Genomic DNA, 26,834 nt, shown 5'->3' with positions numbered 1-26,834 from the left:
TAAACAGACATAGCCTTTTTTTGATCAAATTAAGAAAAGAGGCAACCAACTGAGAAAAACATCACTTACGTGAGCTATAATTGGCTTTGTTTTGTAATATATTTACCTTTGTCCTGGGCAGGGAAATCCCTGAAAAGATTTTCACCTAAGAGGATCAACTGGTTGGAATAGTCTTAGCTAGAAGAAGCCAAGCTTGATAATTAGTTGGTGAACAGAGCTACGGGTTTCCGAATGCTCACCAGGGACCATAGTGCAAAGCCAGCTGCTGACTGGGCCCTGCTGACTTGGTGAGAACATAAACCCCAGGGCCCGGGAATGCTGTGCCAGCCTGTGCCAAGAGGTCCCTGGCATTCTGCTGCATGGCCAGGTTTGGTGACCGCTGCGCTGTCCGCGGGGTTTGGAGCCTTCAGCTTTTCCACCCTGCACATTTGAGAAATCTATACATTTATACAAAGCTTTCATTGAAAACGAACACCTACTAGTTATTACTGACTTTTTTCAGTTCATAATTTGTTTCAGGTGTTGTTATTGCATAGCTTTGCATACCTGTTTTACAGTATTCTAATACTGTTGGTTTAAAAAAAAATGCCTTTTCCTCTGAGTGCTATTTTGAATATTCTATGTAAGCAGTTACATGGGGTTTTTTTGTTTGTTTGTTTTGTGTTTTTGTTTTGTTTTTCTCTCTACTTGCAGAAAGCAGGGGAAGTTGTCAGGGTTTTTCTAATTCAGTTGCCAGTAGGACAAAGGATATAATAAAAATTCTTAAAGGTCTTGTTGGGCAAGATTATATGAAATATTGAAAATCTTCTGAGTTACAACATGGTGAACTTTGTAACACCTTTTAAGTATATCAGGTGATCCACATGGTTTAAGACTTTGGTTGTATGGTATTTCTGAGATATTTTAAAATTAAGGGTTGTAGGTCTATTGAGGTATTAGACAGCAGGATTTTAAAGTTTAAAATGGATCTATCTCTTATTAAAATGCGTGGAAAAGCAAACCTCCCCTCCACATTCCCTCCACATTGTCGGCTGAGTGTGTGGGCTCATAGGGGAGCTGGCGTTGCAGTGTGATTGATGGGGGGGGGGGGAAGCTGGCGTTGCAGTGTGATTGATGGGGGGGGGTGTTTCCAGCTTCATTCACTGTAGACGTGCGAGATCTCTTCTTGCAGGTTTGACTCCTCACTCAAGCCCCTGAGAGGACCGCAGCCCTGCCTGAAAGCCGACGTGTGCTGTCACCTACCCAGTAGGTACGCAAGTGCTGGTCACTTTTCAAAATCATTTCTATCTGGGCACGTTGATTAGTAACTGTTCGGACACATAATAAAATTAGTCAAGGTAGGTTCAACCTACCTTGAACCAAGGAAGGTTCAAGGTACTTCAAAAAGGTACATTTTGCCCTCAAGCTGCAAAAATACCGTAGAACAAAATTGTAACCATTTCTTTTTCTAAAAAAAAAAAAGCATTAGGACACTGCATTTCAGGGATGTAGAGGGTACAGTGAGCCACTTGTCCTGGCCTCTACTGTCCCCTCTCCACAGCCCCCGTGGTGTCTGCAGATCTGTGGGATTTCTGCAGACAACCCTGTCGGTTCCGAAGCTCGCAGGCTGCCCTGACAACACTCCTGACTTGTGTACACTTACAGGATGTGTAGAGATTGGCCTCCCCTTTGTGGACGATGTTGACCGATAAGCCTGAGGAAGATGCTGGTCACACACCAGCAGCACTGGGGAAGCCAGGCTACACATTCTGAGGACTTATTTGCAAACACTATAGTGAAAGCTAGTGCTGGTGTGGACTACTCAGCTAGGCAGTGGCAAGGTGTAAGTAGAGAGAGCCCTGGGCTCCGCTCGGAGCACCTGCATTTGGCCCCTGGTCACCACTGTGGTCATCGATACTGGTGTCAGTGGAAGCTAACACTCTTGGGGCACTCACTGTGCACTAGACGTTCTGCTTAGTCCAGTTTCTTACATGCAGTATCGTATTCGTCAGTGCTTTTTGGGTAGAGAACTTTCGTCTCGGAACCTCAGTTTCCTCATCTGTTGGATAGGAATGAAAATGCCTTCCCGCCTCTCTCACAGGGCTGGCAGATGGTCCTTGGGTAGACAAACTAGCAGGAGAGGGCTCTACGAGGTCAGCTGACATATGCTGTTGTTTCACTAAATATTATTTTGGGTCCCTCTGAAATATCATGATATCATGTTCTTACTAAATAATATTTTTATTTATTGTCTAAGAAATTGAAATTCATCCCAACCTGCCAGTGTATCTACTAGCGGTTCTGATTAGGTGGGGGATGGGGGGGGCAGAGAATCTTGCTATTGTGTCTTCCGTCTACCATGTGATTGCCATTAGAAGACTGGGCATGATGACCAGGCAGGTCCTGCAGTGCATCTGCCCAGTAGTTGCTGGTGAGGCTGTGGGCTGAAGAAGGGTCAGGGCCGGCTGGCTCGCCTGGCAGTAGACACAGGGGCGCAGTGGGACAAGCCCAGGCAGGATGGACAGACAGCACAGTAGCTAGGTAAGCTGGAAAGGAAGCCCAACTGGAGATATCACTATAGGCTACTGGGAAGGAGCAGCAAGCATGCGGGCGCGGGAAATTGGGCTTATTGTGAGCAAGGTGCCCGGCCGCCCGCCAGCCCGCCCGCCCGGATGGGCTGTGGGCTGGACCACACATGTGGATCGCAGGGACAGCTACTTAGAGAGTGCGCATTCCTCGCCATTGAACTGGGTATAATTGTAATGGTTTGTTAAACAAACAAAGGACCCAAAGCTGTGAATGGGGGAGAGAAAAGGCTTAAGGTGAAAGGGAGAGGAGACCCTGCCCGCTGGCATTCCACTCTTTTTCGCTTTCTCCCTCATTTCCTTGACATTCCTTCTGCCCTGCCGGAGAAGCGAGCGCAAGCGCTCGGGAGAAAAGCTGTCTCGAGTGTCATTTCCTTTTGAGGTGGACACTTGGTAAAATGTTTATCATCTTCAAAAGGGAAAATGAAAACAACCAGGGTCACCCTAAAGGGCAAATACTTATATTTATACCCTAAATAGAAATCTTTTTATATTTGCAAATTAAGTATTTCTGGATGAACCGTTTGCCCTGCGTCATTGGAACTTATCAGACTCGACCTGGGAAGGCGAAGAGAAAGTTCTCGCGGGAGCGGAGTGGTCATATGTCTGATCACTCAAGCGAGTGGCCCCCCGAGCCCGGCTGCCGCAGGAAGGGGAGCGTGTTAGGCCTGGGCAGCGATTCTGTTTTTCTTTCCCAACTGTGTACACAGTTGATGGCAAGTGAGTTCTGTATGCTCATCCACTGAAAAAAAGCTGGAAAAACAGTAGCGCTAAATTGTCATTTAAAACTGCCAATTACACTTGTGTCCATTTGGGTAATCAGATTTGCTCTCGGGCTCATCTTGCATCAGAAAGACCATTTAGTGTTTCAGAACAGTGCTTCTCACTGGGCTGTGCCCTCGGGCAGTGAGGCTCTCCATGGGGGCGGGGTGAGTGATGACTGGGACCTGTTTTCTTGTGTAATCAATGGATGAACGGCCCTCGCTTTCCCGGCACCCTGGTCCCTGTAGGATGACCCCCGATTCCTCTCCTTCAGTATGAGACCCTTGTGTTCGGGGCACCGTCCCCACTTCAGGCTGCCCTGTACTCCGGCCAGACAGAACCCTGCAGTCCCTGCTGCCCTGTGCTGCTTGAGTCTGCTTTTTTTGTGTGTGTGTGCTGTCTGTCCAAAACGGGCCCCTCCCTTTCGTCCATCTGGAGCACTCTTAGACTCAGCCTTAGCACTCATTATCAAAGTTTACAAAGTGAAGATACTCAAAATGGAAAAAACAACAAAAGGTTATCTCTACTTCCACCCCCAGGAGATACTTTGTTGACTGTATTGTTAGCTGGCCTTTCAAGCCTTTTTTCTGTTTATTGGGAGATCATTGTTTCAGGATCAAACAGTTCACCCAGGTCCTGAGCGTCCTTTGCAGATCTCACCGTTTTTAAGTATCCTTCAACAGACGTTTGACTCATGAATCTGGCTCCCGTCACCCATGTGACCAGTCTGCTTTTCTTGTTTCTTTTCTCAGTTGAGCCTTTACCCTCACACACTTCCTGGGAAGGACCCACGCTTTTCTTTTCCCCAGAATGGTGACCGTATTAGGACAATAGGCCCGGCTGCTAATTAGGTAGTTTTGGTTCGTCCGTGCCCTAGCCTGAGTCCCAGGAAAAGAGATCAGGGCTGTCAGCTATAGAAGCCTACCCTAAAAGGGCCTAAAGGCCAGTCGCGGAGGATTTGTTGGGAGGGAGGAGGGGGATCTATTTTCAGCTGTCACAAAGGAATAGTCCCCATCGCTGACTTTAATGACTAGAAAATCTTCTCCTAATACCAGAGGTTCTTGTCTGGATTTCAGGACGGCTCTCTGCTCCTCGCCCCTACCGTGCTACCTAGAGTTCATTAATAGCCTTCTTACAGCAAGGTCCGGTCCGTTTCAGCAGGAGAACCAGACCTGACTTCCCACATGCCTCTCAGGGTGCAACATGCCTGTTTTGCTCATTTGTAGACATTTGGTATTCCTTCCTAAATGTTTATGTTTTAAAAATACAGTGTGTGTGGTGAGGAGAGGAGGCCTGAGGAAGATGTAGAGAATCTCTTAGCTGCTCCCCTGCCTCCTTTCTGCCGGATGAGTGTTAATGTGGAACGGCCCATCCAGGGCTCTGCTTGGGCCCTGTTTGCACTCTCTCCAGCTGTGCAGACCCCTGGCGTCCCCTCTGTGTGGGCGAGGGACGGCCCTGGGGTGTGAGCAGACCGCTTTCATCATCCTCGCAGTGGTGGATCCGGGCTCAGCCCCTTGGTCCTGTGGCTTCTCTTAGTCCTCTGTGACTCTTTGAGGCTCGTGTTCCGGGGCTTCTGCCTTTTCAGTTGCTTCTTAGGACTTCATCCCATGCCAGCTGGGACCATCCCATAGGCATTCTCTCCCTACTCCGTCCGCTTCTCTGCCCGCCCTCCTCCCTCCTCCCTCCTCTGGTGCAGACTGGAGTGGCTAGCCTTGACTGCTGAATAGCTTAGGTGTTATCTTCAGTTGGCTAAACGTATTGTAACAAAGAAAAGGCTCCCACCTGTAAAAAGCCTGCCTTCTTTTAGTAGAATGGGCAACCCATCAGGGAGTTTGAGCTCTTAGGGTCTCGTTTTTACTACAACCAGTTAGAAATTATTTTGGATCATCTTATCAAGTTTTTGTTTGTTTGTTTGTTTTTAGTGCAAACTTAATTCTCGTGTTGCTTATTTTTATCATCGTTGACTTGCACTACACTGTCTTGCCCAAGAGGAGCTGGGGAAATTTAGAGGTAGAAGGCTTCTTCTGTCCTTGAAGCCTCTGAGAATTGCATGTTCCCACAAGTCTGCTTGCACCCTGATCCACAATGCAGAATAGATGTCCTAAGGGAGGATCAGTCTAGCTGCAGCCTGCCGTAAAGAAAACAAATTCCCCCCCCCCCAGGACAACCCACTTTACCAAACCAATCTGGGCTGATCATGTGAGCTTACTGACAAGATCTGGGGCCACCCATGTAGAGCTCAGTGATGTAGCAAGTCACAGAAACAGGATTCACAATGGCACCTACTTCCCTGAAGCCAGAGCGTCTTAAGAGCACATTTGCTGCGTTTGGCTAGAAGAGCCGCACACCTCCTCCTTCTCGCTGGAGGTCTCTGCCGGCCTGCCTGCCCACCCGGCACCGTCCAACTCGGCGTCTCTGCAGCGGAACTCTTCATTCCAGTGCTTTGCCAGATCCGTCTTCTGGCGCTCACTCTTCCTTCCCCTGCCCGCCACCCTATCTCCTCTTCTCTCACCCGACCAGAGTTCTCATCCGACTGCTTTGTTTACAGAGTGTCGTTTCACCCTGCCCTCCCTTCCTTCCAGGCCACTGCTATCTCTTCTGAGATATGGCAGAAGCCCGCACTCCGGGTCCCCACACTCTCCAGCATGTCTTAGATGTCCCTGCCGTGGGTACTGTTAAGAAGTATAACCTCACAAGGCTGTTGCTCACAGTAGGTTCCCATTGCCCAGAAACCTGGTCATCAATCTTGGGTCGTCCTGGTCCCTTGTGACTGGCTCCTCAGTCCTTTGTGGTTCTTGGAGGCTTAGCTTTCTGTGCTTATGCCTTCAGCCTTGCTTCTCACTCCCACGGAGACAGTGTTTCGTGGGCTTTCTCTCCCTGCTTCTGTATCTTCTCCCCACCTGCCGCAGAAAGTCCGAGTTAGCGGCTGGCATTCCCTGAATTGCTTGATCGGTCACTTACTAAAATATTACAACACAAAAGCCCACCTTCTCCTTGTGGGATGGAAGCACCCATCGCTGACACTTCGTGACTGGGCTTTGCATCTCTCTCCGGCAAAGCTGTCCACAGTGTCCCCGTGTTTTCATCCTTCTCCAGTCACCCTGAGCTCCTTCCTGTCAAGTCCCTGTGTCGAGCTGAGATAGAGCACTTCTCCCCGGAACACTGGGTGAACTTGCAGGCTCAGCTTTAACTTTGGCTTTTCATGAAACCGCCCTTAAGGTCTCACCCAAGAGATGATCACTCCTTACACAACCGTGTGCCCTACCCTCCTGATTTTCCTAGTCCTTTTCACTCTTGGTGCATGCGTCTCTGCGGAGCAGTTCCGCTGAATCGTATCTCCACGTTCCTAAGGAAGAGCCTCTTTGAAGACACGTGTCCTGCCCACGATTCCGGTCTGATGTGTGGCCCCTTTCCCTTAGTTAGTTCGTTTTGGCCTGGCTTTCTATTTTTGCCCATCCGATTGGTTTAAAAATCGAATTTTATTGCAGTGTGTCTATTTGGGTGGTGGCAGGGGGCGTTCAGAAATAAAACAGAGAAATGTCAGATGTAGTAAGTGCTTGACAAAAGAGAAAAAGCAGGGGACGGGAGCACAGGGCGTGGGGGGCCGGAGGGGCGGGCCGGGACTGAACCGGCTAATGAGGACTGGAGCGCGGCCAGCCGAGGACAATGGGGAGCGAAGGCCCGCGGAGGAGAGAGCACAAGGGCCGTGGTTTTAATGACGGACCAAGAGATCCGTCTCTCTCTAGGATATTAATGATCTGTTTTTGAAGTTTTCTTCTCAATGGAGTCTTTTTTTTTTTTTTCCTTCTTTATCCTCGTTGCTTTTTTTGTATTCTGTGTCCATTTTTCTCCTGGCGATCCTCTGCTGCCCACTGATGTGTGACAGCGGGGCCTTTCCAAAGCTGATTCGGGTTCTTTCTGCTTAGATAGGGCTCACCGCCAGGGCTTTGTCGCAGGGCGCGGCAGGTAGACCCCGGGGACTGCAATGTGCTCTGGGTGTCAGCTCTTTCCTCTTGGGCTGGCCAGCTTCCTCGGGGAAGACGCCTCCGCTCTCTGCCGTGGGGCGCCGAGTCCTGGTGGCCGGGGTTCTGATGGCCAAGTAGGGGAGGGGTGCCCACCTCCGCTCCGCCTGTCCCGTTTCAGCCTGGGGGGGTCCCATCGCCTGGCCCCCCACAGGGAGGGGGTCAGAGGGCTGAAGGCTTCCATGCCCAGTTCCAGCCCCACTTCTAAAGGTGCCCAAGTTTCTGAGACTTTCAGTGGGCTCTGCGGGTAGAAGTTCACTTCAGAGGTTCTCGTTGCCTGCTTGTGTTCAGCTTTCTTCTTCGGGCCGCTTCCTCGAGGGACTGCTCCTTTTCCCACCCCACCCCACCCCACCCCAGCCTCCAGAACTGCGTGCAGCGCCTCCTTTCCTGTTACTGTAGGCTGCTTTTGAGAAATCTGGTTAACATTGTTTTCAGAGTTTCAGGAGAGGCTGGAGCCACATACTTTTATTTAATTTGCCATCATTAACTCGTCGATATTACTCACACTGTTTGTAAATAGAAAGCACTCTGTGCTTTTTCAGTGTTTCTAAGTTTAGTGCCTACAGTTGATGGTCCAAAGCTGTGGTGTAATCAGCACGACAGCTTCCTTATTAATTTTCTCTCTGAATCTGAGATAAAGCATTCAGTTTGGCTTTCTTGTTTATGTTAGGCCTTGTTTCTAAGAAAATAAGAGCCTAGTCTCTAGGTTAGTGACCAGAATGAAGTCTCTCAGGGTCGCAGTGCAAAGAGCAGGTCTGACTGCTGAGCAGGCCGTGGGGGGGACCCAGGTCACGAGGTGCGGGGCAGCGTCCCCCAGAGCAGCACGGAGGGCAGAGGCAGCCAGGCTTTCCCACCAGCAAGCACAAAGGAGGGAAGTTGTTTCAGCCATCTGGGGGTGGGGTCCCCCGGGCGCCGAGTAAACAGCCCTGCAGGGAGCACAGAAGAGCCTTTTGTGGCGGCAGGGCCTCCCAGACTCACCGCTCTCTCGGAGTTAGCCCTGGTTTCCTGACCTCCCTCCGTCGTCCCCCCCCCCCCCCCCCGCAGCCACCAGGGCCTCGCCTGGGCTGGGGTCACTTCCTCAGTGGTCTTCCCATTTCGCTCCCACCGGGGCGGGTGGGGGTGGAGCTCACTCCTGTGCCTGGGAGTGACTGGGAGAAGGGGGTTTCCCAGGTAGACAAGGAGGGGCAGGACATCCCAGGGTGGCAGAGCGCGGAGAACACAGAGATGGTCAGTTAGCAAGGGCACTGACTGCGGGGGCCTTTGGGCCCCCCGGGGGAGAGAGGTCTGCAGACATGGGCGGTAGGCCTTGTGCCCCCAGCTTACGGGTTCATCCCGGACAAGAGCCTCCTTCCAGGTGATGTGTCGGCTCCGGTGGTAGTGGAGGTGAATGACTTCGTACATACAGAGCCACACTGAACTGACAGCGCCAAGGGGGACAGTCTCTCTTTTCATATCAGCGTTTCTTACTTTGTGAGCATAAGAAAAGACAGAAGCTCATGAGAGGCCCTTTTGAAATTGGCCTTAACACGTTTGTGTAGAAAACAATCCCAGGTTTGGGGAGCTGGAAAGAGAGACATGTTTGGAGTAGAGCTTTCTTATCTCCAAGGAATGGCGATGAATGGGGTCAAAAAAAGAACACTTCCCACTTCGAGTGTTCAAGTGGGAAGACTAAGAATGGCCATTCAGTTTCCTCCCAGAAATGGGCCTGGCATTGTGTCGCTGGGGACAATGGAAATAGAAGCCAGAAGTCACAGTTTATTTTGAGACTGTTGTAAAACATTTGTCCCCCATTAGCCGATTGTGTTACTCAGCACTGGGGACGCCCGGTGACTCCAGCTGTGCTCGGGCCTCACCCACTCTCCTCACAGACCAGCCGCCCGGGGGCACAGCCCCTCCTGGCTGTTGCCATATATATATATGTTCTTATTCCAATCTGATCCTCTCTCATCCCTAAAATAATCAGCACGAACAGAATGAAGCAGATGGCACAAGCCTTCTTTGGCGTACTGGCAGAACTGTATCACTCACTCAGTATTTTTAGAATCAAGGGGATTGAAAATTAGGTCCTGAGATGTTTTGGGGGAAGACTTACTATCTTTCTAGGGTGACAGGTGTTGAAATATTACCGTATTTAGGACTCAAATGCAATCTGTGTGTCACGGCGCAGAGGAGACTGATTATCATCAGGACCGTCCCTCTGTCAGCTCTCTGGCAGGACTGTTGGTGGTTTGCCAGATAATAGACAGTTAATCACAGGTCTGTTTTAAGGATGTGGCCACAAAGCTCATCAGGTTTCCACCAAAGATTGGAGTCATCAACAGCCAGCCAGCACTGGTCAAGTACATGGTGATGGGAGGTATTGCATTATCCTCACAGTTTGTTTTTTAAAAATAGCTGAGCTTTGATCCTTGGCCACAGTGAATTTATAGTCTGTTGGGAAAGGTTATTTTTATAGAAGTTTGGGATATCATGAAAAGTGTGCAAATATTTATATTCGAAGCTCCATATTAAGGAAATACAAAGTTACGGGGAATGAAAGAAGTATTCATGAATTTGAATTCGTCACTTAAAAAAAGACTTCCTGAAGGAATGGAAGAACGTTTACTATCATATAATTAGTTTAGTTCAACATCTGAGGACCAACTTTGTACTTAGTACTGGACTAGGTATAGTTCACACACAGATCTAAAACTCAAAGATAAAGTCTTGGGAAAAGATATTCATGAAATAACTAAGTATAAAAATGACTTAACCTTTTGTTGTTCTTTGAGAGAAAGTTCAGTGGGGGTGAAAGAGTTGGAGAAAATGTGCCTCAGGTTTAAATAAAACGTGGCCGTGTCTGTAACTCCCGAGCTGTATACCTCCCGTCTTTGAAGTCCCCAGAGGACAGTAGGTGACGATGTCCACAACTGTTGGACTTCTGAGTCCGGGGAAGTGGCCGGAGATTGGATCTGGGGAAACTTGATTAATGCTAAAGGGCAGGCACCTTTTCTTTTTAAAATTTAATACATCTTATTTTTTCTTTGTATTCTCGATGTGTTGGTAAGCAGTCAAAGTCGTATGTTTTGAGAAACAAAAGAACGCAGGCTAATTCTTCCTTGGACCAGTAAGTCCTTTCTGTGTGTGGAAGCCTGTTCATCCTCCAGACTACCCACTCCCCCTCGGACGAGTAATAGATAGTGACTTATATGTTGGGAGAGAATGTGTCTTTTTTCTGTCCTGTCCATAGCTGAGCAGTTAGAGCCATGTGCCAGCTGATGGTTTCTACTTCCAGTGCCTGTTTCCTAAGTCCCATCTATTTGCACAGTGTGCTTTTGGATGACAGCGTGCTTGCAGACCCCTAGCTTTAGTTGCTTGCCCCCAGCCGCCCACTCATTGGGGGATATCACAGATGAGGAAACAGAAACTCAGGACAGAGCTAACAAGTGGGTAAGCAGGCATTTATTTCAACTGGGGAGCCTTAACACTGTACTCAGAACAAGCAACTGGATCCCCATAGCGCTCTCCCTTGCTCCAAGGAGATACCCAGGCTAATAGGCGGTGAGCTGTGTCTGTAGAAAGCCATTCACACTTCATATTGTGTATTTTATTCTTTTTTGGCAGGCCTGGGAAGAATGCAGAGCAATTTCAGTGAATGAGTATACTGAAGGGTGATATTCAGTCCTGCGCCTTTTATAGCTGGGCCAGTGTTAGCCAGACTTAGGCGGGAGGAGGAGGAGGACGCATCAGGAGGCCTGGCAGCCGAAACTCGGCCACAGGGTAGAATTCCTGGAAGGAATTACTTTGCGGCCAGGGCTGTTGGGGACGCCTCACAGCCGGTCCTCGGGCATGAACTGGGTTAGTGTGAGGAAGCAGGGAGTCAGGGAGAGAGGGATTTGGGCAGAACCTGGACAGGGGTTCTGTTCAAGTCACCCCCCTCCGTTGCAGAGGAACAAAGGATGTGTGAACTGCCCTCAGAGAGAAAGTGTGGTGCCAGGGTGCTGGCTGAGAACGCGTGTGGCCTTGGCTTTGGGTCAGTGCCGAAGCTTCGGGTCAGAGTATACGTCACTCCTGGAGGTTCTGAGCAGGTGGGCAGAATGGTGAGGGGTGTGTGCCCGGTGCCAGCTCCCCTGAACTCTGAGCAGGCCCCGGAACCCCCCGAGCCAGTTAATGGGGAACCCCGAAGTTTTGCTGCAGTTTTGGCCACTCGAGAAGGAGCGAACGTTCGCCTGTGCACTCGTGCAGTGGGCCGGTATAAAGGTGCTTGACCTATTACAATAAAATCCCACCTGGCTCGACTCCAGCTTTCCGAGCTGAACGTTACTGAAACGATAAGCAGAAACGGGCTTGTTACAATAAAGAGCACTTCTGAAGACTTGGCAGGGAACGAGTGATGGCGCTCTAATTGGCACTTGAGAGGTTACCCCCCACCCGCCTGAGAACTCCTCTCTCTAGAATCGCACTGGACTGGAGGTAACCAGCGCTGTGCTGTGTTGTCCATGATGCTGCCTGAGACTCGTGGGGCTCCTCGGACCATGGTCAGGCGGTAGAAAAAGAAGCGCCTAGTTTTTGGTGACTTTGCTTGGATTGAAAGGGTGCTAATAATTTGGGTTTGAGACAGTTGAGGTTAAAGACTCAGCAGGCTCACCTTCTAGAATGGCCGACCAACAGGTGTCCTGGCCCTCCGTGTGGGGCTGGGGAATGAGGAAGTGCCCCCATGCACAAAAGGGGAAGAGATGAGTGAAAACAGTTTACTAGGGGATGGTGCCGGGACACTCTGTGCAGCCCGAGCTGCCCCCAAACCGTCAGCTCTGTTTCCCTGGGGATATCTTGTCTCCCCTCCAGAGGCACGTCAGTGAATTAGACCAGCTTGATTCACATTGGGTTTACATCCTCGAGTTGCGTTCTTCGGCACGGTCACCTCACAAGCAAATGAAGTTAGATGTATACAAATGATTTCGTCCCCTCTCTTGGAAGTTTAAACAGGTGTGATGAACAGCGTACATTACGCTGACGGAGTGAAGAGGGACGGGCCGTGGTTTGAAGCAGCAGGGATGATTTCTGTTTCCGTACTTGTACGACACTCCAGCTCCCAATTTGTTTTTCAATTAGTCAGCTGAGCCTTGCTCACACTGACCTGAGCCGGTGGTTTGAAGTAGATAATACCAAGTCTATGGAAATAGCCATTCCCACCACAAAGGAGAGCAAAGGAGAGCGAGTGGGCTTCATCTGTCAGAACAGTGTGTGCTCCGCGCCTCGCTCCTCAGAAGAGGCAGCACAAGTGGACTTCTGTGCAGAAGGACCTCTTCAAGCCCACAGGGAGGATAGAGAGCTGTGCCGCCTTAGAGCCCGTTAAAGGAACACGTAGATTCCGGGTAGTTGATTCTGAACTGGTGGGGGAGGAAAAGCATTGTTTTTCCAATAGCTAATGCAAGAAAACGGTTTCTCTTCTCTCCACAGACAGTCTGGTGACCCAGGACTAGCCCTGGCTCTAGTGCTGCAGATTACCCTTCTACTGGGATCTCTCCTGTGCCTCACACTTTCTGCTCCCAGCCTCAGCCTGCACATAAACTAGGATTTGGGACGGCGGGAAGCAGAGCTAGTGATCCCTGAGAGGCCCGTGTCTGAGTAGAACCAGGCCCAGGACGCTCGCTGCCTGTCCCCCCGGGCTGGAGTTCAGTCAGCACCATCCTTCCGTTTGTGCGTAAATGACACAGCAGTTGGTCAGCGCATCTTAAAAGGAAGGTGTGAGAAGCAAAGCCCATGGCCACCTATCCCTGTCAGTTATGTGGCAAGATGTTCCTCACCCTGGAGAAGTTCACTATCCACAGTTATTCCCACTCCAGGGAGCGACCTTACCAGTGCTTGCAGCCAGAGTGTGGCAAAGCCTTCATCTCCAGATATAAATTAATGAGGTGAGAGGCCTTAGAAAAGGTATGTGCTTTTACATATGCCTCGAAATGGCTTTGCTAGCCCTCAGACCAAACGGTGAAGTAGGGAAGGTACGCAGAGCGTGGGTACGTGTCCGCCTTTGAAACTGTCTGTCCAGTGATGACTGCTCCTCTGTGCCACGTCCAGTTCGTTCTTTCAGCAGACATGTCTCGTGCTCTCACAACACGCCAGGTCTGAGGACAGGAAGGTGCGAGGGCCGTGGCTGGGGAGGAGGTGGTCGTGCAGACGCCAGGAGGAGGCAGTCGGAGTGCTCTGACAGATCTATGCAGGCGGAGAACATAGTTCTCCCCTGCGTGCCGAGGCCTGGGAAGGCTTCTCAGAAAGGGACAGTCTGCAGCTGTGACATAAGAAGGAATAGGAGGTGGACAGCAAGGAGGTCCCGGGAAAGCGCTCGGCCGTGGCCTCGAGGCGCACGGGCACAGAAGGGCGGTGTTGCAGGAGGCACGCGGTGGGGCTTGCAGAGTGGGCTGGAAGGAGGCAGCACCCGTTGGGCCTTGGCCACTGCCATAGGAGATGTGTTTTATTCTAATGAGTCTAAGTAGTGAAGAACATGATTTTGTTAGGATGTTAGAGTGATGGCTGTGGTAGTCATTTTGGAGAAGAGAGGAGAGGCGGGTAGACTGATTTGAAATCTGTAACAGTCCGGGTCGGAAGTACGGAGGGCTGGCCCAGGTCCTGACAGTGAGGATGGAGAGGGGGAAACATTGTGGAGCCGTTTCTCAACATGGGTCTGAAAGCCAGCCTGACAAGTGGAAGTCTGTGGGGTCTGCCGATGTTATATGTACTTCATCAGATTTTCAAAGGCATAGGATAAAAACTGCCATTTTAGCAGATGCTTTAAAAAAAATAGTATATTCAGTCTAAATTTTTTATGGGGTGCCTATTAGGAACTTCCACGAGGGAAATTGGATATATGAGATGCAGCTTCTGCCTCCAGAGGATTCTTGTATCATAGAAATAGCAAAATACACACAGAATCGATTTAAGTTGCACAGTGTCTGATTCACAGTGCATGCTGTGTGTACTGAGTACACGGTTCCCTCCGAGCGACACACGCAGAACCCCACCAGCGAACACTTCTTCTGCTTCCTGGTTAAGGGACATGCATCATTTCCCTTTAGTCTTCATGAAATGAACTTCAGAGCTCCCACTTTCAGACTGCTGACATTTCAGTGCGTAGGTGGTAGTCAGAATTCAGCAAGAGAGGATTTACATCTGAGCCGCATAAACATGGACCACATCACTATTAAATCCTGGCGTGTGACTGAAGCAGAACACTTTTTAAGAAAAGATTTCATTGTGTTCCTGGCCCTTAAGAATACTGCCGTAAGAGATAACATAACCAGCTGAGTTTTTAAATGTGGTTATCAATGCTTAGGTTTTTAAAAATTCCATCGTGTGTTCTGTACCTAGGCTGCTCCCCCATGGTCATACATGTGAGTACGGAGTGCCTACTGTGTGCACCTGTTTTGTGGCAGAGGGTTCCCGTTTTGCAACAGGCTTCCTCGTGCGCAGTTGAGATGGCCGCTCGGTCACGTTCAGCGGGCGCGCTGGACTAAGCCACTGCGCGGGTGTTGTCACGGGGGATGAGGACCAGGACATGGATAGGAGATAAAGGCTGGGGAGAGACATGGAGCTAGCGGATTACTGGAATGACAGGAATTAGGTGGGATTACCATGCTGAACCACCCTGGGGAAGTCTTAAGCAATATTTAAGAGGTGGTGGTTCTGAACAAGGGACGCAACTCGTTAAGAGTGTGAAGTGAGGGGGAAAAGGGGAAGCAGTGTCCTCTGTGCAAGAGCCACCGGCCCGCCACCCGCAGGTCCTGCCTCTCCGGCCCGAAGCCGCGACCTCGGACAGGAGTAAGGAAGTGTGGTGAGATGGCAGGATGCTCTAGGCTTTGCTTTTTAAAAAAAAAAAAAAAAAACTAGGGCAGCACTCCATCCCATTTCCCTCAGTTGCAACATACGCTCCATTTTATAAGCAGAGGTTGAGAGAAAAAAGAACTGACGGACTGAACTAGTGAGGAGAAGACGAGTCCCCATACAGCAGTTCGATGGAGACAGCAAGGGAAGGGTGATTGGGATGGCAGTCCCCGGTCAGAAGGCCAGTGTAAGGTAGCCCTGCCCTGGAGAAGTCCAAGGTCGTTGACAGGATCCAGGTGACACTGCCAGTGGCAGTGTTTGGTGCTGACTGTAGGACTGAGTGTGGTCTGTGGGTTGTGAGGTAAGAAGACAGGGTGAGAGAAGGACAGAAGTGGTCAGAGTCATTTCAGCTGTAAGAGGATTATATTCTGGGCTGGGACTGTTGCATGAGTATGTAAGGGACACATGAAAAGGGGAAGAGAGGGTACCAGGCGGCGGGTGGGGGGGGGGACTGAGTCAAGGAATCCAGAGGGATGGGAGCTGGTGACCTGGGAAAAGTGGTGTGAGGGCTCCGGGCCCCATGGTCAGCATGCGCCACTCTCATAGGGGGTACAGCAGCAGGGCAGGAGAGGGTGCGGGACCCCAGGTCCAGAGTAGTCACCGGGGCACTGATCTGCCCCTCGGTGGTCAATGAAATCTCAGTGGACAGAATCCTCCACAGAGAAAAAAAGCGGAGAGAGCAAGAATAGAAGATCCAGGACAGAGCTCGGGGGCCCGATTCATTAGTATTGGGCCCAATAGAAAATTCTTGAACTGCCAAGTCTGTAAACCACTCTTCTCTCCGTCTGTTACTGCTGATATACCTGGGGATACCTTGTATAAAATGTGGTTATTTATTGGAGGCAACAGACTCCACAGAAGTGCTTTCTGCAGCTTGTGAATGGTTTTAAATACCGCAGGGATTTGCAGACATCAGCATGGCTTCCGATCCCGCAGATGGCTGTTGTGTCAGCTCCACGCCTCAGCATTGTTTATTCCTGTCTCTGTCGTCCGTCCGTCCGTCCTATCCCTCTGCTTGCTGAACTCTGGTGGGGGGGTGGGGGGTGGGGGGGGAGGAGACTTACTTTTCTTTCTATTGCCTGCACAGGGCAACTGCCTACTTTTGTTTGTTTGTTTTAAGGGAAAGAGGAAGAAAACGTGAGGCTTTGCTTTTTTATATTTGAGAAATGACAGGCTCAGACCGGCTCTGAGTTTCTGAACTGGCTGCCAGTCCCCTCCACTGTTTTCTAAACAGCTGCTCCTGTCCACCCCTTACTAATTCTGCTTCTAGAAAAGGATCAGGAATGGACAGTATAAGGTCAAAGGTTGGGTATACATTGACTTAAACATTTTTTTAAAGAAATTCTGTGTTTTTGCAGAGGGGGTTGTTAGACATTCTTTTGTACAAAGGCAGCTGCACTGAAGTGGACAGACAGTACAGCTAGAAGAGTTAACTGTCAAAGGCGACGTGAAGCAACCTAGGTTGGATTTGCAAGCTGCAAGTTGTTCAAGGGTGCTATTTTGTAAGAAATACTAACATATAGGACTTGGTGTTTTGTATGACACAGTTATTAACATGAACCTTTTTAAAGTTTTAAAGATGATAAACTCAGGGTCCCCCTTATATCACTTAGTTTTTAAAACCAAGAGTCTGGACTTTAGGAATTTTGTGGAACTGTGATAAAAATGGAATTGTGGTGGTTTTCCAAAACTAATCTGTGCTTTACAGATAACAAGTATAAAATAGCGATTTTGAAATTTCTCATTGACTAGGATGACTGGCTTGTCCCCGAAGCTCGGTCACGGAAACAGCTGCTCTGGAAGGAGAGCTTAGTCCTTCTAGAAAAGGTCCTTTTGAATGGTACCTACGAAGGTACCAGTGACCTTCAGGAAGTGAGTTAAACGGCTCTAACAGGGATTGGGGGGGAAATGGAGAGCACATATCTGGAATGACAGCTGATAGGAATGTATGAAACGGAGGGAACCGAGATGCAAGTCTAAAGAACTCACGGGAGGCACGGGGCTCAGAGCATCCAGGTGGTAGTGTTGGCGTTCTGGGTCCAAGTAGATGCTCTGAGGTTAACGATAGACTTCTGAGTGTTATGTCTATGGCCTGAACTCTTGTCTCCATCAATAAAGACCAAGCAGGAATTGTATTAGAAACAGTAACCTAAGGCGGGGTGGGGGTGGGGTCATGGGATTTCTGGTATAGGGCAAGTTGAGTCAGTTTTGAAAATTCAGGAATTTTCAGAGTATACAGCACCCATTTAACTCCTTCCTGAAAAATATTTTTTATGATCATATATTTTAAAATACTTCTATATGTTTGTCATCACTTTGTATGCATGAGGAGATGTGTACTCAAACCATGTTCTTTACGGGGGGAGGGGGGGGACATTGTGTTATGTTTTTAGTAGCACCTGTTTTTTTTTTTATTATGTTTTATGTATGTGGAGTCTGGGAAATATAGAAAAGTATGTATTTTAAAACAGAAAATGATCCCTTATACAAACCCCTAGGGAAAATGACCATTAATATTTTAATATTCTTTCTATACTCTTCTTCGGCTTTCTTAAAAACCAGAGTCAATTGTGAAATTTTCCCTTCTGCTCCTAGACACATGGCGACCCACTCACCACAGAAAACTCACCAGTGTGCTCACTGTCAGAAGACCTTCAACCGGAAGGACCACCTGAAGAACCACCTCCAAACCCACGACCCCAACAAAATGGCCTTTGTGTGTGAGGAGTGTGGGAAGAAGTACCACACCTTGCTGGGCTACAAGCGGCACATGGCGCTCCATGCGGCCAGCAGTGGCGACCTCACCTGTGGGGTCTGCGGCCTGGAGCTCGGGAGCACAGAGGTGCTGCTGCAGCACCTCAAAACCCATGCCGAGGAGAAGCCCCATGGCGCCAAGGAGAAGAAGCACCAGTGCGACCACTGCGAGAGATGCTTCTACACCCGCAAAGATGTGCGGCGCCACCTGGTGGTCCACACAGGTTGCAAGGACTTCCTGTGTCAGTTCTGTGCCCAGAGATTTGGGCGCAAAGACCACCTCACCCGCCATACCAAGAAGACACACTCGCAGGAGCTGATGAAAGAGAGCCTGCAGGCTGGAGAGTTTCTCAACGCCTTTCAGCCCATCCCTGCCCAGTTCCAGCTGAAGGCAGCCGCCCTGGCTCCCTTCCCTCTGGGGGCCCCTGCACAGAATGGGCTTGTGGGTACCTTGCAGGCTGAGATACACGGCCTCCCCCACAGCCCCCCTGAGCAGCCCTGCCAGCCCATGCCACCGCTGCCAGAGCCTCTGGTGCCCATGCACGCCATGGCCCCTCCCAACTCCCCCCCGCCCCCCCTGCAGAATCACAAGTACCCCGGTGCTACCTCATACGCCCCACTTGCAAACCTGTCTCTCAAAGCAGATACCAAAGGGTTTTGCAACATCAATTTGCTGGAGGATTTGCCTCTGCAAGAGCCTCCGTCCCCTCACAGGCTCAGCCCAGGCTTTGACCTGGCTAAGGGAGGCGCTCCTAAAGTCAGCCTGCCCAAGGAGCTGGCCCCAGAGGCGGTGAGCCTGGCAATTCCAGCCTCGCTGGATATTGCCCCCCTGCTGGGCTTCTGGCAGCTGCCCCCTCCGGCTCCTCAAAATGCCTTTGGCAACGGGGCCCTGGCCCTGGCGCCTGGGGAGCCTCTGCCCCACAGGCTGAACTGCCTGGGGCCGCAGCAGCAAGACCCCACTCTGGCCATGACCGCCATGACCACCATGACCACCATGAGCCTGGGCCAGCTGCCCCTGCCCCCTCTCACCCATGTTTTTCCGGCGGGCACTGGTTCTGCCATCCTGCCGCATTTCCATCATGCATTCAGATGACTGCCTTTCTCACTCTGGAAGGTGCTTTGAAAAGCAGTCTACACGTCATTCATAATTACATTTCTCACTCTGGAAGGTGCTTTGAGAAGCAGTCTACACGTCATTCATAATTACATTTCTCACTCTGGAAGGTGCTTTGAGAAGCAGTCTACACGTCATTCATAATTACATTTCTCACTCTGGAAGGTGCTTTGAGAAGCAGTCTAAACGTCATTCATAATTACATTTCTCACTCTGGAAGGTGCTTTGAGAAGCAGTCTAAACGTCATTCATAATTACTTTCCTGATTCTGGAAGATGTTTTGAGAAGCATCCTAAACATCATTCATAATAACATTTCTCACTCTGGAAGGTGCTTTGAGAAGCAGTCTACACGTCATTCATAATTATATTTCTCACTCTGGAAGATGTTTTGAGAAGCATCCTAAACATCATTCATAATAACATTTCTCACTCTGGAAGGTGCTTTGAGAAGCAGTCTAAACATCATTCATAATTACTTTCCTGATTCTGGAAGATGTTTTGAGAAGCATCCTAAACATCATTCATAATTATGTTTCTCACTCTGGAAGGTGCTTTGAGAAGCAGTATAAACATCATTCAAAATTACTTTCCTGATTCTGGAAGATGTTTTCGGAAGCATTCTAAATGTCATTGATAATTACTTTCCTGATTCTGGAAGATGTTTTGAGAAGCATTCTAAATGTCATTTATAATTTTCTGATTCTGGAAGATCTTTTTGAGAAGCATTCTAAATGTCATTTATAATTACTTTTCTGATTCTGGAAGATCTTTTAAGTAGCATTCTAAACATCATTTATATTTACTTTCCTGATTCTGGGAGATCTTTTGAGAAGCACTGTAAATGTCATTTATAATTTTCTGATTCTGGAAGATCTTTTGAGAAGCATTCTAAATGTCATTTATAATTACTTTCCTGATTCTGGTAGATCTTTTGAGAAGCATTGTAAACGTCATTTATGATTACTTTTCTGATTCTGAGAGATCTTTCGAGAAGCATTGTAAACGTCATTTATGATTACTTTTCTGATTCTGGGAGATCTTTTGAGAAGCATTGTAAACGTCATTTATGATTACTTTTCTGACTTTGGAAGATCTTTTGAGAAGCATTGTAAACGTCATTTAGGATTACTTTCCTGATTCTCGGAGATCTTTTGAGAAGCATTGTAAACGTCATAATATTCTGATTCTCGGAGATCTTTTGAGAAGCGTTGTAAACGTCATTTATGACTACTTTTCTGATTCTGGGAGATCTTTTGAGAAGCATTGTAAACGTCATTTAGGATTACTTTCCTGATTCTCGGAGATCTTTTGAGAAGCATTGTAAACGTCATTTATGATTACTTTTTTGATTCTGAAGATCTTTTGAGAAGCATTGTAAACGTCATTTATGATTACTTTTTTGATTCCGGTAGATCTTTTAAGAAGCATTGTAAACGTCATTTAGGATTACTTTCCTGATTCTCGGAGATCTTTTGAGAAGCATTGTAAACGTCATTTATGATTACTTTTTTGATTCTGGTAGATCTTTTGAGAAGCATTGTAAACGTCATTTATGATTACTTTTCTGATTCTCGGAGATCTTTTGAGAAGCATTGTAAACGTCATTTAGGATTACTTTTCTGACTTTGGAAGATCTTTTGAGAAGCATTGTAAACGTCATTTAGGATTACTTTTCTGACTTTGGAAGATCTTTTGAGAAGCATTGTAAACGTCATTTAGGATTACTTTCCTGATTCTCGGAGATCTTTTGAGAAGCATTGTAAACGTCATTTATGATTACTTTTCTGATTCTGGTAGATCTTTTGAGAAGCATTGTAAACGTCATTTATAATTGTCTGATTCTGGTAGATCTTTTGAGAAGCATTGTAAACGTCATTTATAATTACTTTTCTGATTCTGGGAGATCTTTTGAGAAACATTGTAAACGTCATCTATGATTACTTTTTTGATTCTGAAGATCTTTTGAGAAGCATTGTAAACGTCATTTTTGATTACTTTTCTGATTCTGAAGATCTTTTGAGAAGCATTGTAAACGTCACTTATTACTTTTCTGATTCTGGTAGATCTTTTGAGAAGCATTGTAAACGTCATTTATAATTGTCTGATTCTGGTAGATCTTTTGAGAAGCATTGTAAACGTCATTTATGATTACTTTTCTGATTCTGGTAGATCTTTTGAGAAGCATTGTAAACGTCATTTATAATTGTCTGATTCTGGTAGATCTTTTGAGAAGCATTGTAAACGTCATTTATAATTACTTTTCTGATTCTGGGAGATCTTTTGAGAAACATTGTAAACGTCATCTATGATTACTTTTTTGATTCTGAAGATCTTTTGAGAAGCATTGTAAACGTCATTTTTGATTACTTTTCTGATTCTGAAGATCTTTTGAGAAACATTGTAAACATCATCTATGATTATTTTTCTGATTCTGGTAGATCTTTTGAGAAGCATTGTAAACGTCATTTAGGATTACTTTTTTGATTCTGAAGATCTTTTGAGAAGCATTGTAAACGTCATTTATAATTTTTTGATTCTGAAGATCTTTTGAGAAACATTGTAAACGTCATTTATGATTACTTTTTTGATTCTGAAGATCTTTTGAGAAGCATTGTAAACGTCATTTATGATTACTTTTTTGATTCTGAAGATCTTTTGAGAAGCATTGTAAACGTCATTTATGATTACTTTTTTGATTCTGAAGATCTTTTGAGAAGCATTGTAAACATCATTTATAATTTTTTGATTCTGAAGATCTTTTGAGAAGCATTCTAAATGTCATTCATAACACAAGGAGAGAGGAGAGATTTGAAAGTGGGACTGGAAATACGGCTTATTCAGTGAAGACTAGCTTGAGATAAGAGAGTCCTTGAACTGCATGTATCGTGCCAGTCTGTCCCGAGTGTTTATGCTTTGTACCAAATGTAATCAGCAAGTATTCTGTAATGGAACTGCAACTATTGTCATAACCAACATCCAAACGAGGGCTGCTATCTATAGGTGTGTGTCAAATCACATTTAACCCTAAGCCGTGATCATATTGATGTGAACTGACTTGCTCAGTGTGTCAACTGCCGAGGAAGGGAGCTACGGCAAGGAATCAAGGGAGCTTGGATTTCTCCCGGATGGAAGAATTTTTTCTTTTTTCCTTTAAATACAAAAAATAACCTTTATATTGCATATTATACCTAGACTGTGTATTTCTTTTCAGGGATTTCTCTACCTTCAGGGTTGGGTGTAGTTTAGTTACTATTGCCATAGCCAACCTGTAGTTTTACAGAAACAAGGTCTTGTGGGAAATTGTAGAGGGTGTCATTTTAAACGAGCATTTTAAATGTAGTTTGAATAGGTTGTTCCACAAGATGCTACAATGTGAGTTACCGCTTCATTTATCTTTTTTTGTTTGTTTGTTTGTATTTTTCTGAAGCTTGGAAACGGGGAGAGACAGTCAGACAGACTCCCACATGCGCCCGACCGGGATCCACCCGGCACGCCCACCAGGGGCGATGCTCTGCCCACCAGGGGGTGATGCTCTGCCCCTCCGGGGCGTTGCTCTGCCGAGACCAGAGCCACTCTAGCGCCTGGGGCAGAGGCCAAGGAGCCATCCCCAGCGCCCGGGCCATCTTTGCTCCAATGGGGCCTTGGCTGCAGGAGGGGAAGAGAGAGACAGAGAGGAAGGAGGGGGCGGGGGGTGGAGAAGCAAATGGGCGCGTCTCCTATGTGCCCTGGCCGGGAATCGAACCCGGGTCCCCCGCACGCCAGGCCGACGCTCTACCGCTGAGCCAACTGGCCAGAGCCGCTTCATTTATCTTAAAGACTAAAATGGTTGTCAGTTACATCTGACAGAAAAAAAAGAAATCACTGTGTAACCAGGTTAAGTGGTAAAATAATCCAGGTGTCAGTCAAATAAAGCATTTTGCTGACTTTAATATTGATTATATTTTTAACAGGAATTTAAGAAAATTATTACTGGAATTTAAAAAAATATATATATTAAACAAGAATTTTCTTTGCTCTGTTGGCTTAAAATACTACTCTGCTTAAATATATTTTTAATCATCAGTAAGTAAGTGCATTTTAAAATTCATTTAAGTCAATATTAGTTTTAATTCAAAAAGAATAACATTTTGCAAAGTAACTATAATCTTTATCTTGAATTTGGTATCTAATGAGTTTTTAAAACATGAAAATTAACCTTTTTTTTTTTAAAGCTCCTTTGTCTTTTGTGTTTAGAGGCTTTCTATATGAAGATATATCTTACATATAATAAACTCTATAATCCTGACTATGGCTTGTTTCATTTTTACCCGCGGCTCCTGCCCATCCAGCTCTACTGGACAGAAACATTCCCAGCTCCCTGGCGGCTCCCTCACGCCCCCTCCTGGCCATTACTTTCCCCACAGAAACTACTACTAGTCTGACCTCTAGTCAGCATCAACTAGAAACCAACTCTTTTTTTAGTACAATTATGATTTAAGGTAGAAGCTTATGTGCTTCAGTTAAATGCACAGCGCTAAGAGCTTATTTCTAAAACTTTCTTTGTAAAAGTATGAATCCTTCTACATTATGAATGTATTTCTAATGCATAGGTTAACACTGGCTCCTGAAGTCTACCCTGGGCCAGTTTGACAGTGGTGTTCACCAGGAATTTCTAGCATGAATTAGAAACATACTTGCTCCTTAGTGGGATTTCTTCACAAAGTATTCCCTACTCCTAACCCCCAATCCGACCATCCTGTTCATTCTTGTTTTACTTCTAAAAAGGGTGGGGGTGGCGAGGGAATGGCAAGCCTTGAGTTTATGTGCCCATCAAAGAAGCCGATGAGTCAAATGTGAGGAACCTTGGCTCCTGGCCCTACCAGAGGCGCTGGTGACAGGAGCTGGTGACAGGAGCGGGCCAGAGACCTTTCAGGAAAGACACTGGGGTGTGGCTGTCACTGTAGAACTGACCTGGTAGATTCTTAAAACTGCAGTTTAACCTGGGCGGGGCGGGGGGGGGAATACAACAAGGGGACGGGGGACCTCGTCAGTAGGAATCCCCTGCTCCCATGGCCCCTCTCCCCTCCAGAGGGGATCCCCTCAGCTAAGTCCTCCCGAGAACTACTCAGAGAAGCTCCACAAACCCTGCTCCACGGGCTGGTCACCTTCAGTCTGTTCCAGCACACAGACCTGATGTTCCTGAGCACAGAATGTTGGATTTGGTCCCCAAATACAGACCCGAAGTTTTCCCGGTGTTAATATTTGCTGCGCTGCAAGTGGCAGTAGCTTGGGGTTGGTTCTCCTACTTCAATTTAGCCAGGAAAAAATGCTTTTAATGCCTAATTAAATTTCCCCGAGTTTTAAGAACAAAAAGATGAAAGAGCATTAGTTAGGTATAAATAACGCGACAAAGCTTGTTAACCCTCGGAACAAAGAGAAACAGTTGAGATACGCCCTTCCCACAGGGCCGTAGAAACCAACGGTGAGATAGATGGGCAGTGGACCTCTGATTGGGCCATGACACGGAAATGGGGTGAGGCCACATGGGCATACTTCTCCCCGGGGCGGGAAGGCTACTGTACCGTGGTCCTTCCCCTGCGGGCTTCCCCCAAACCAACAGTGCTCACTGGCGCGGGTGTGGCAACTCTCCATGGCACACAGACATTTAAAACAGGAGTTGTTGCTCAATTACAGTTTAATGCTTATTAGAAGGAAATAGCAAAGCTGGGATTTTCACGGCTATTATGGAGAATGAAGCTAGGTAGGACACGATTTTCCTAGTAAGGAAATAATGCTAGTATTCCAAAGACGGCCTCGCTCAAGGTTTCTAATACCAAAGCAACATTAAAAGAGAAAAAGCCTATTAAATTTCCAATTTAAAATATTCTTCAAGGGAATCTTTAAACCAAGCAGGTTAATGTGGTGTTTAATGGTTTTGAATATTTTGAAGGGAGCAAATAAAGTTTTAAACTCGTCTTTACTCATGCTACATGAACTCTCGAGAGGACTCGTGGGCATTCACACAGGCGTTCGATGCTCCTCCTGTCAGGTGGTGCTCCCGGACCCAGCTTTGCAGGTGGAGGTGTTTGGGAGCCAGTCTGCAAGCAGAGAGAAAAGGCATTTACTGGAACTCTGGCCTTTCCACACTGCCAATGTTAACTAATAGGAGCCTCTTTTAATTTTTAATTGTTGTTAACAAACAAGTCACAAGATCAAAAACGTCTCCGACTTCATGCCCATCCTATTCCGTGTCAATCTCAGGAACTGGCTTTTTTAGGGGACCGGGGACTGGGGCAGTAGACTTCCAGGTCAAAATGAAGAACTGTACCCCTTTCCTGTTAAGAATCAAAATATCATTTTCAAACTATAGCTTTTAACAGAAGAGTTAAGTTCCAAGATTATACGTGATATTAACTCAGGCTCGGCCCATATTTCTCTTCGGTTTGCCTGCTCAGGGGCCATTCTCTTAGAGGCTCATTAGCCTTACTTATCTCACACATTAGATGATCAGCAACACCTGGATTAGAGGGGTTTTGTTTTTCTTACCTGGCCTGTGGGAGTTAATCCTTTTTAGATGAACCGTACTCATCTCCGCACATCAGATATGAGCAACACCTGGATTACAGGGGTTTTGTTTTTCTTACCTGGCCTCCAGGAGTTAATCTTTTTTAGACGATTTAGTAAATCCTTGTTTGAGTTTTGCTCCAGAAACAGGGTCCACTGCTAATCCTTTACAGACATAAACAGATTTGTTATTATGTAAAAGCAAACATTAGCAAGAAAAAAAGAGGAGTGATTGTGAAATCCTCACATTAGATCAAAGTCTCTATTCCGTTCTGTTTTGCTCTGTAGCTATAGACAAATACTCAGTGTCTATCCAGGCCAAATAGTAAGGAAAACCAGGAACTGTCTCAGGAGCCTCCTCTCCCTGCCCCTAGCCCTTCACAGATGGGCCTTTTGGACTGCCACCCACCCCAGATGGCCCCCCATTTATACAGGCAGACTCTCAGCACCTCTCCCCACTACTGCTCTGACCCTCAGAATGTACCCTGAGTAGTCCCTGCCTTTACAATTCTTTACTTCTCTCATGCTGGAGAAGGTCCGAGAAGCCTTGAGGAGATGTGAGATGCCTCCTCCCGATGAACCCCTGCACCCCGGGGTTGTTTACAAGGGCTTGGACTCACCTCACAGATGGGCTCTTTAGGTCCAGCACCTCTGTTAGGTATAGAGTGGTAGCAGTTTATGAATACAGGTACACCATCGTCCGTTTTAGACTAGATAGTATGGGGCAGCATTCTCAGAGAAATCTTTTTTTTTTTTTTTTTTTTTTTGTAAAAAGGGCAAGTCCCCTCTGTCCTAGAGGCCACCGGAGTTTTATGAAGGGGAATAACCAAACAGCCCAAGGAAACTGGGACTCAAAACTATCATAGGAATAGAAAGCGAGTGTCCAGTTTACCCAAAGATCTGTAACTTTTGTTTCTTCCCAGGGATCAGCAGCAGACCCTCTGATACTCATGACACTTGCTGAACAACGAAGCCGGGAAGGAGGGGCAGCTAGGGCGGGGCAGGTGCTCGATCAAACCCACTGGTGCCAGACAGAAATAAAAGCGGAGCCCAGCCAACAGAGTTATAAAATGCAGTTCACTAAATACGCAGCACAGCACAGATCAAGAGCCCAGAGCTCCATGTTCATCGTGATCTTAATCTCTGGCTAAAGGTGTCCGAGAGGCTGAGGCTCAGAGGTGCCTGCCCAGCAAACCAGTTGCTCTTACTTCAGAAC

The 26,834-nt window shown here is 47.3% G+C and overlaps 2 protein-coding genes and 1 long non-coding RNA gene across 9 annotated transcripts in view; 1 reads left to right on the top strand and 2 right to left on the bottom strand.

Annotated features, from left to right (window-relative positions):
- Positions 1-19,450, top strand: part of PLAGL1 (PLAG1 like zinc finger 1) — a 51,298-nt gene extending 31,848 nt beyond the window's left edge. For 2 of the 7 annotated variants that reach the window (XM_066248567.1, XM_066248568.1), the window contains 3 exons: positions 1,172-1,249; positions 12,788-13,242; positions 17,801-19,450. In XM_066248567.1, coding sequence (XP_066104664.1) covers positions 13,091-13,242; positions 17,801-19,052 — 1,404 coding nt within the window. In that variant the 5' untranslated portion in view covers positions 1,172-1,249; positions 12,788-13,090 and the 3' untranslated portion in view covers positions 19,053-19,450. Of the gene's footprint in view, positions 1-1,133; positions 1,250-12,787; positions 13,243-17,800 lie in introns of those variants that run through there. The other 5 variants (XM_066248573.1, XM_066248571.1, XM_066248569.1 and 2 more) reach the window with 4 other exon arrangements.
- A 348-nt stretch (positions 19,451-19,798) lies between these two features.
- On the bottom strand, positions 19,799-21,271 carry LOC136316486 (uncharacterized). Its single transcript, XR_010727722.1, has 2 exons — positions 21,162-21,271; positions 19,799-21,113 (listed from the first exon to the last, which is right to left on the bottom strand). It is a non-coding gene; the product is annotated as an uncharacterized lncRNA (long non-coding RNA).
- Positions 21,272-24,979: 3,708 nt separating this feature from the next.
- ZC2HC1B (zinc finger C2HC-type containing 1B) overlaps positions 24,980-26,834 on the bottom strand; it is a 28,812-nt gene continuing 26,957 nt past the window's right edge. The window contains exons 7-8 of the mRNA XM_066247806.1: positions 25,699-25,783; positions 24,980-25,152 (exon numbers count right to left, since the gene is read on the bottom strand). Of these exons, the coding sequence (XP_066103903.1) occupies positions 25,713-25,783 (71 nt within the window). The 3' untranslated portion in view covers positions 24,980-25,152; positions 25,699-25,712. The remainder of the gene's footprint in view (positions 25,153-25,698; positions 25,784-26,834) is intronic.

The sequence above is a fragment of the Saccopteryx bilineata genome, chromosome 12, assembly GCF_036850765.1.
Source record: "Saccopteryx bilineata isolate mSacBil1 chromosome 12, mSacBil1_pri_phased_curated, whole genome shotgun sequence".
Classification (NCBI taxonomy): Eukaryota; Metazoa; Chordata; class Mammalia; order Chiroptera; family Emballonuridae; genus Saccopteryx; species Saccopteryx bilineata.
This window is presented reverse-complemented; position numbering and strand designations above follow the sequence as displayed.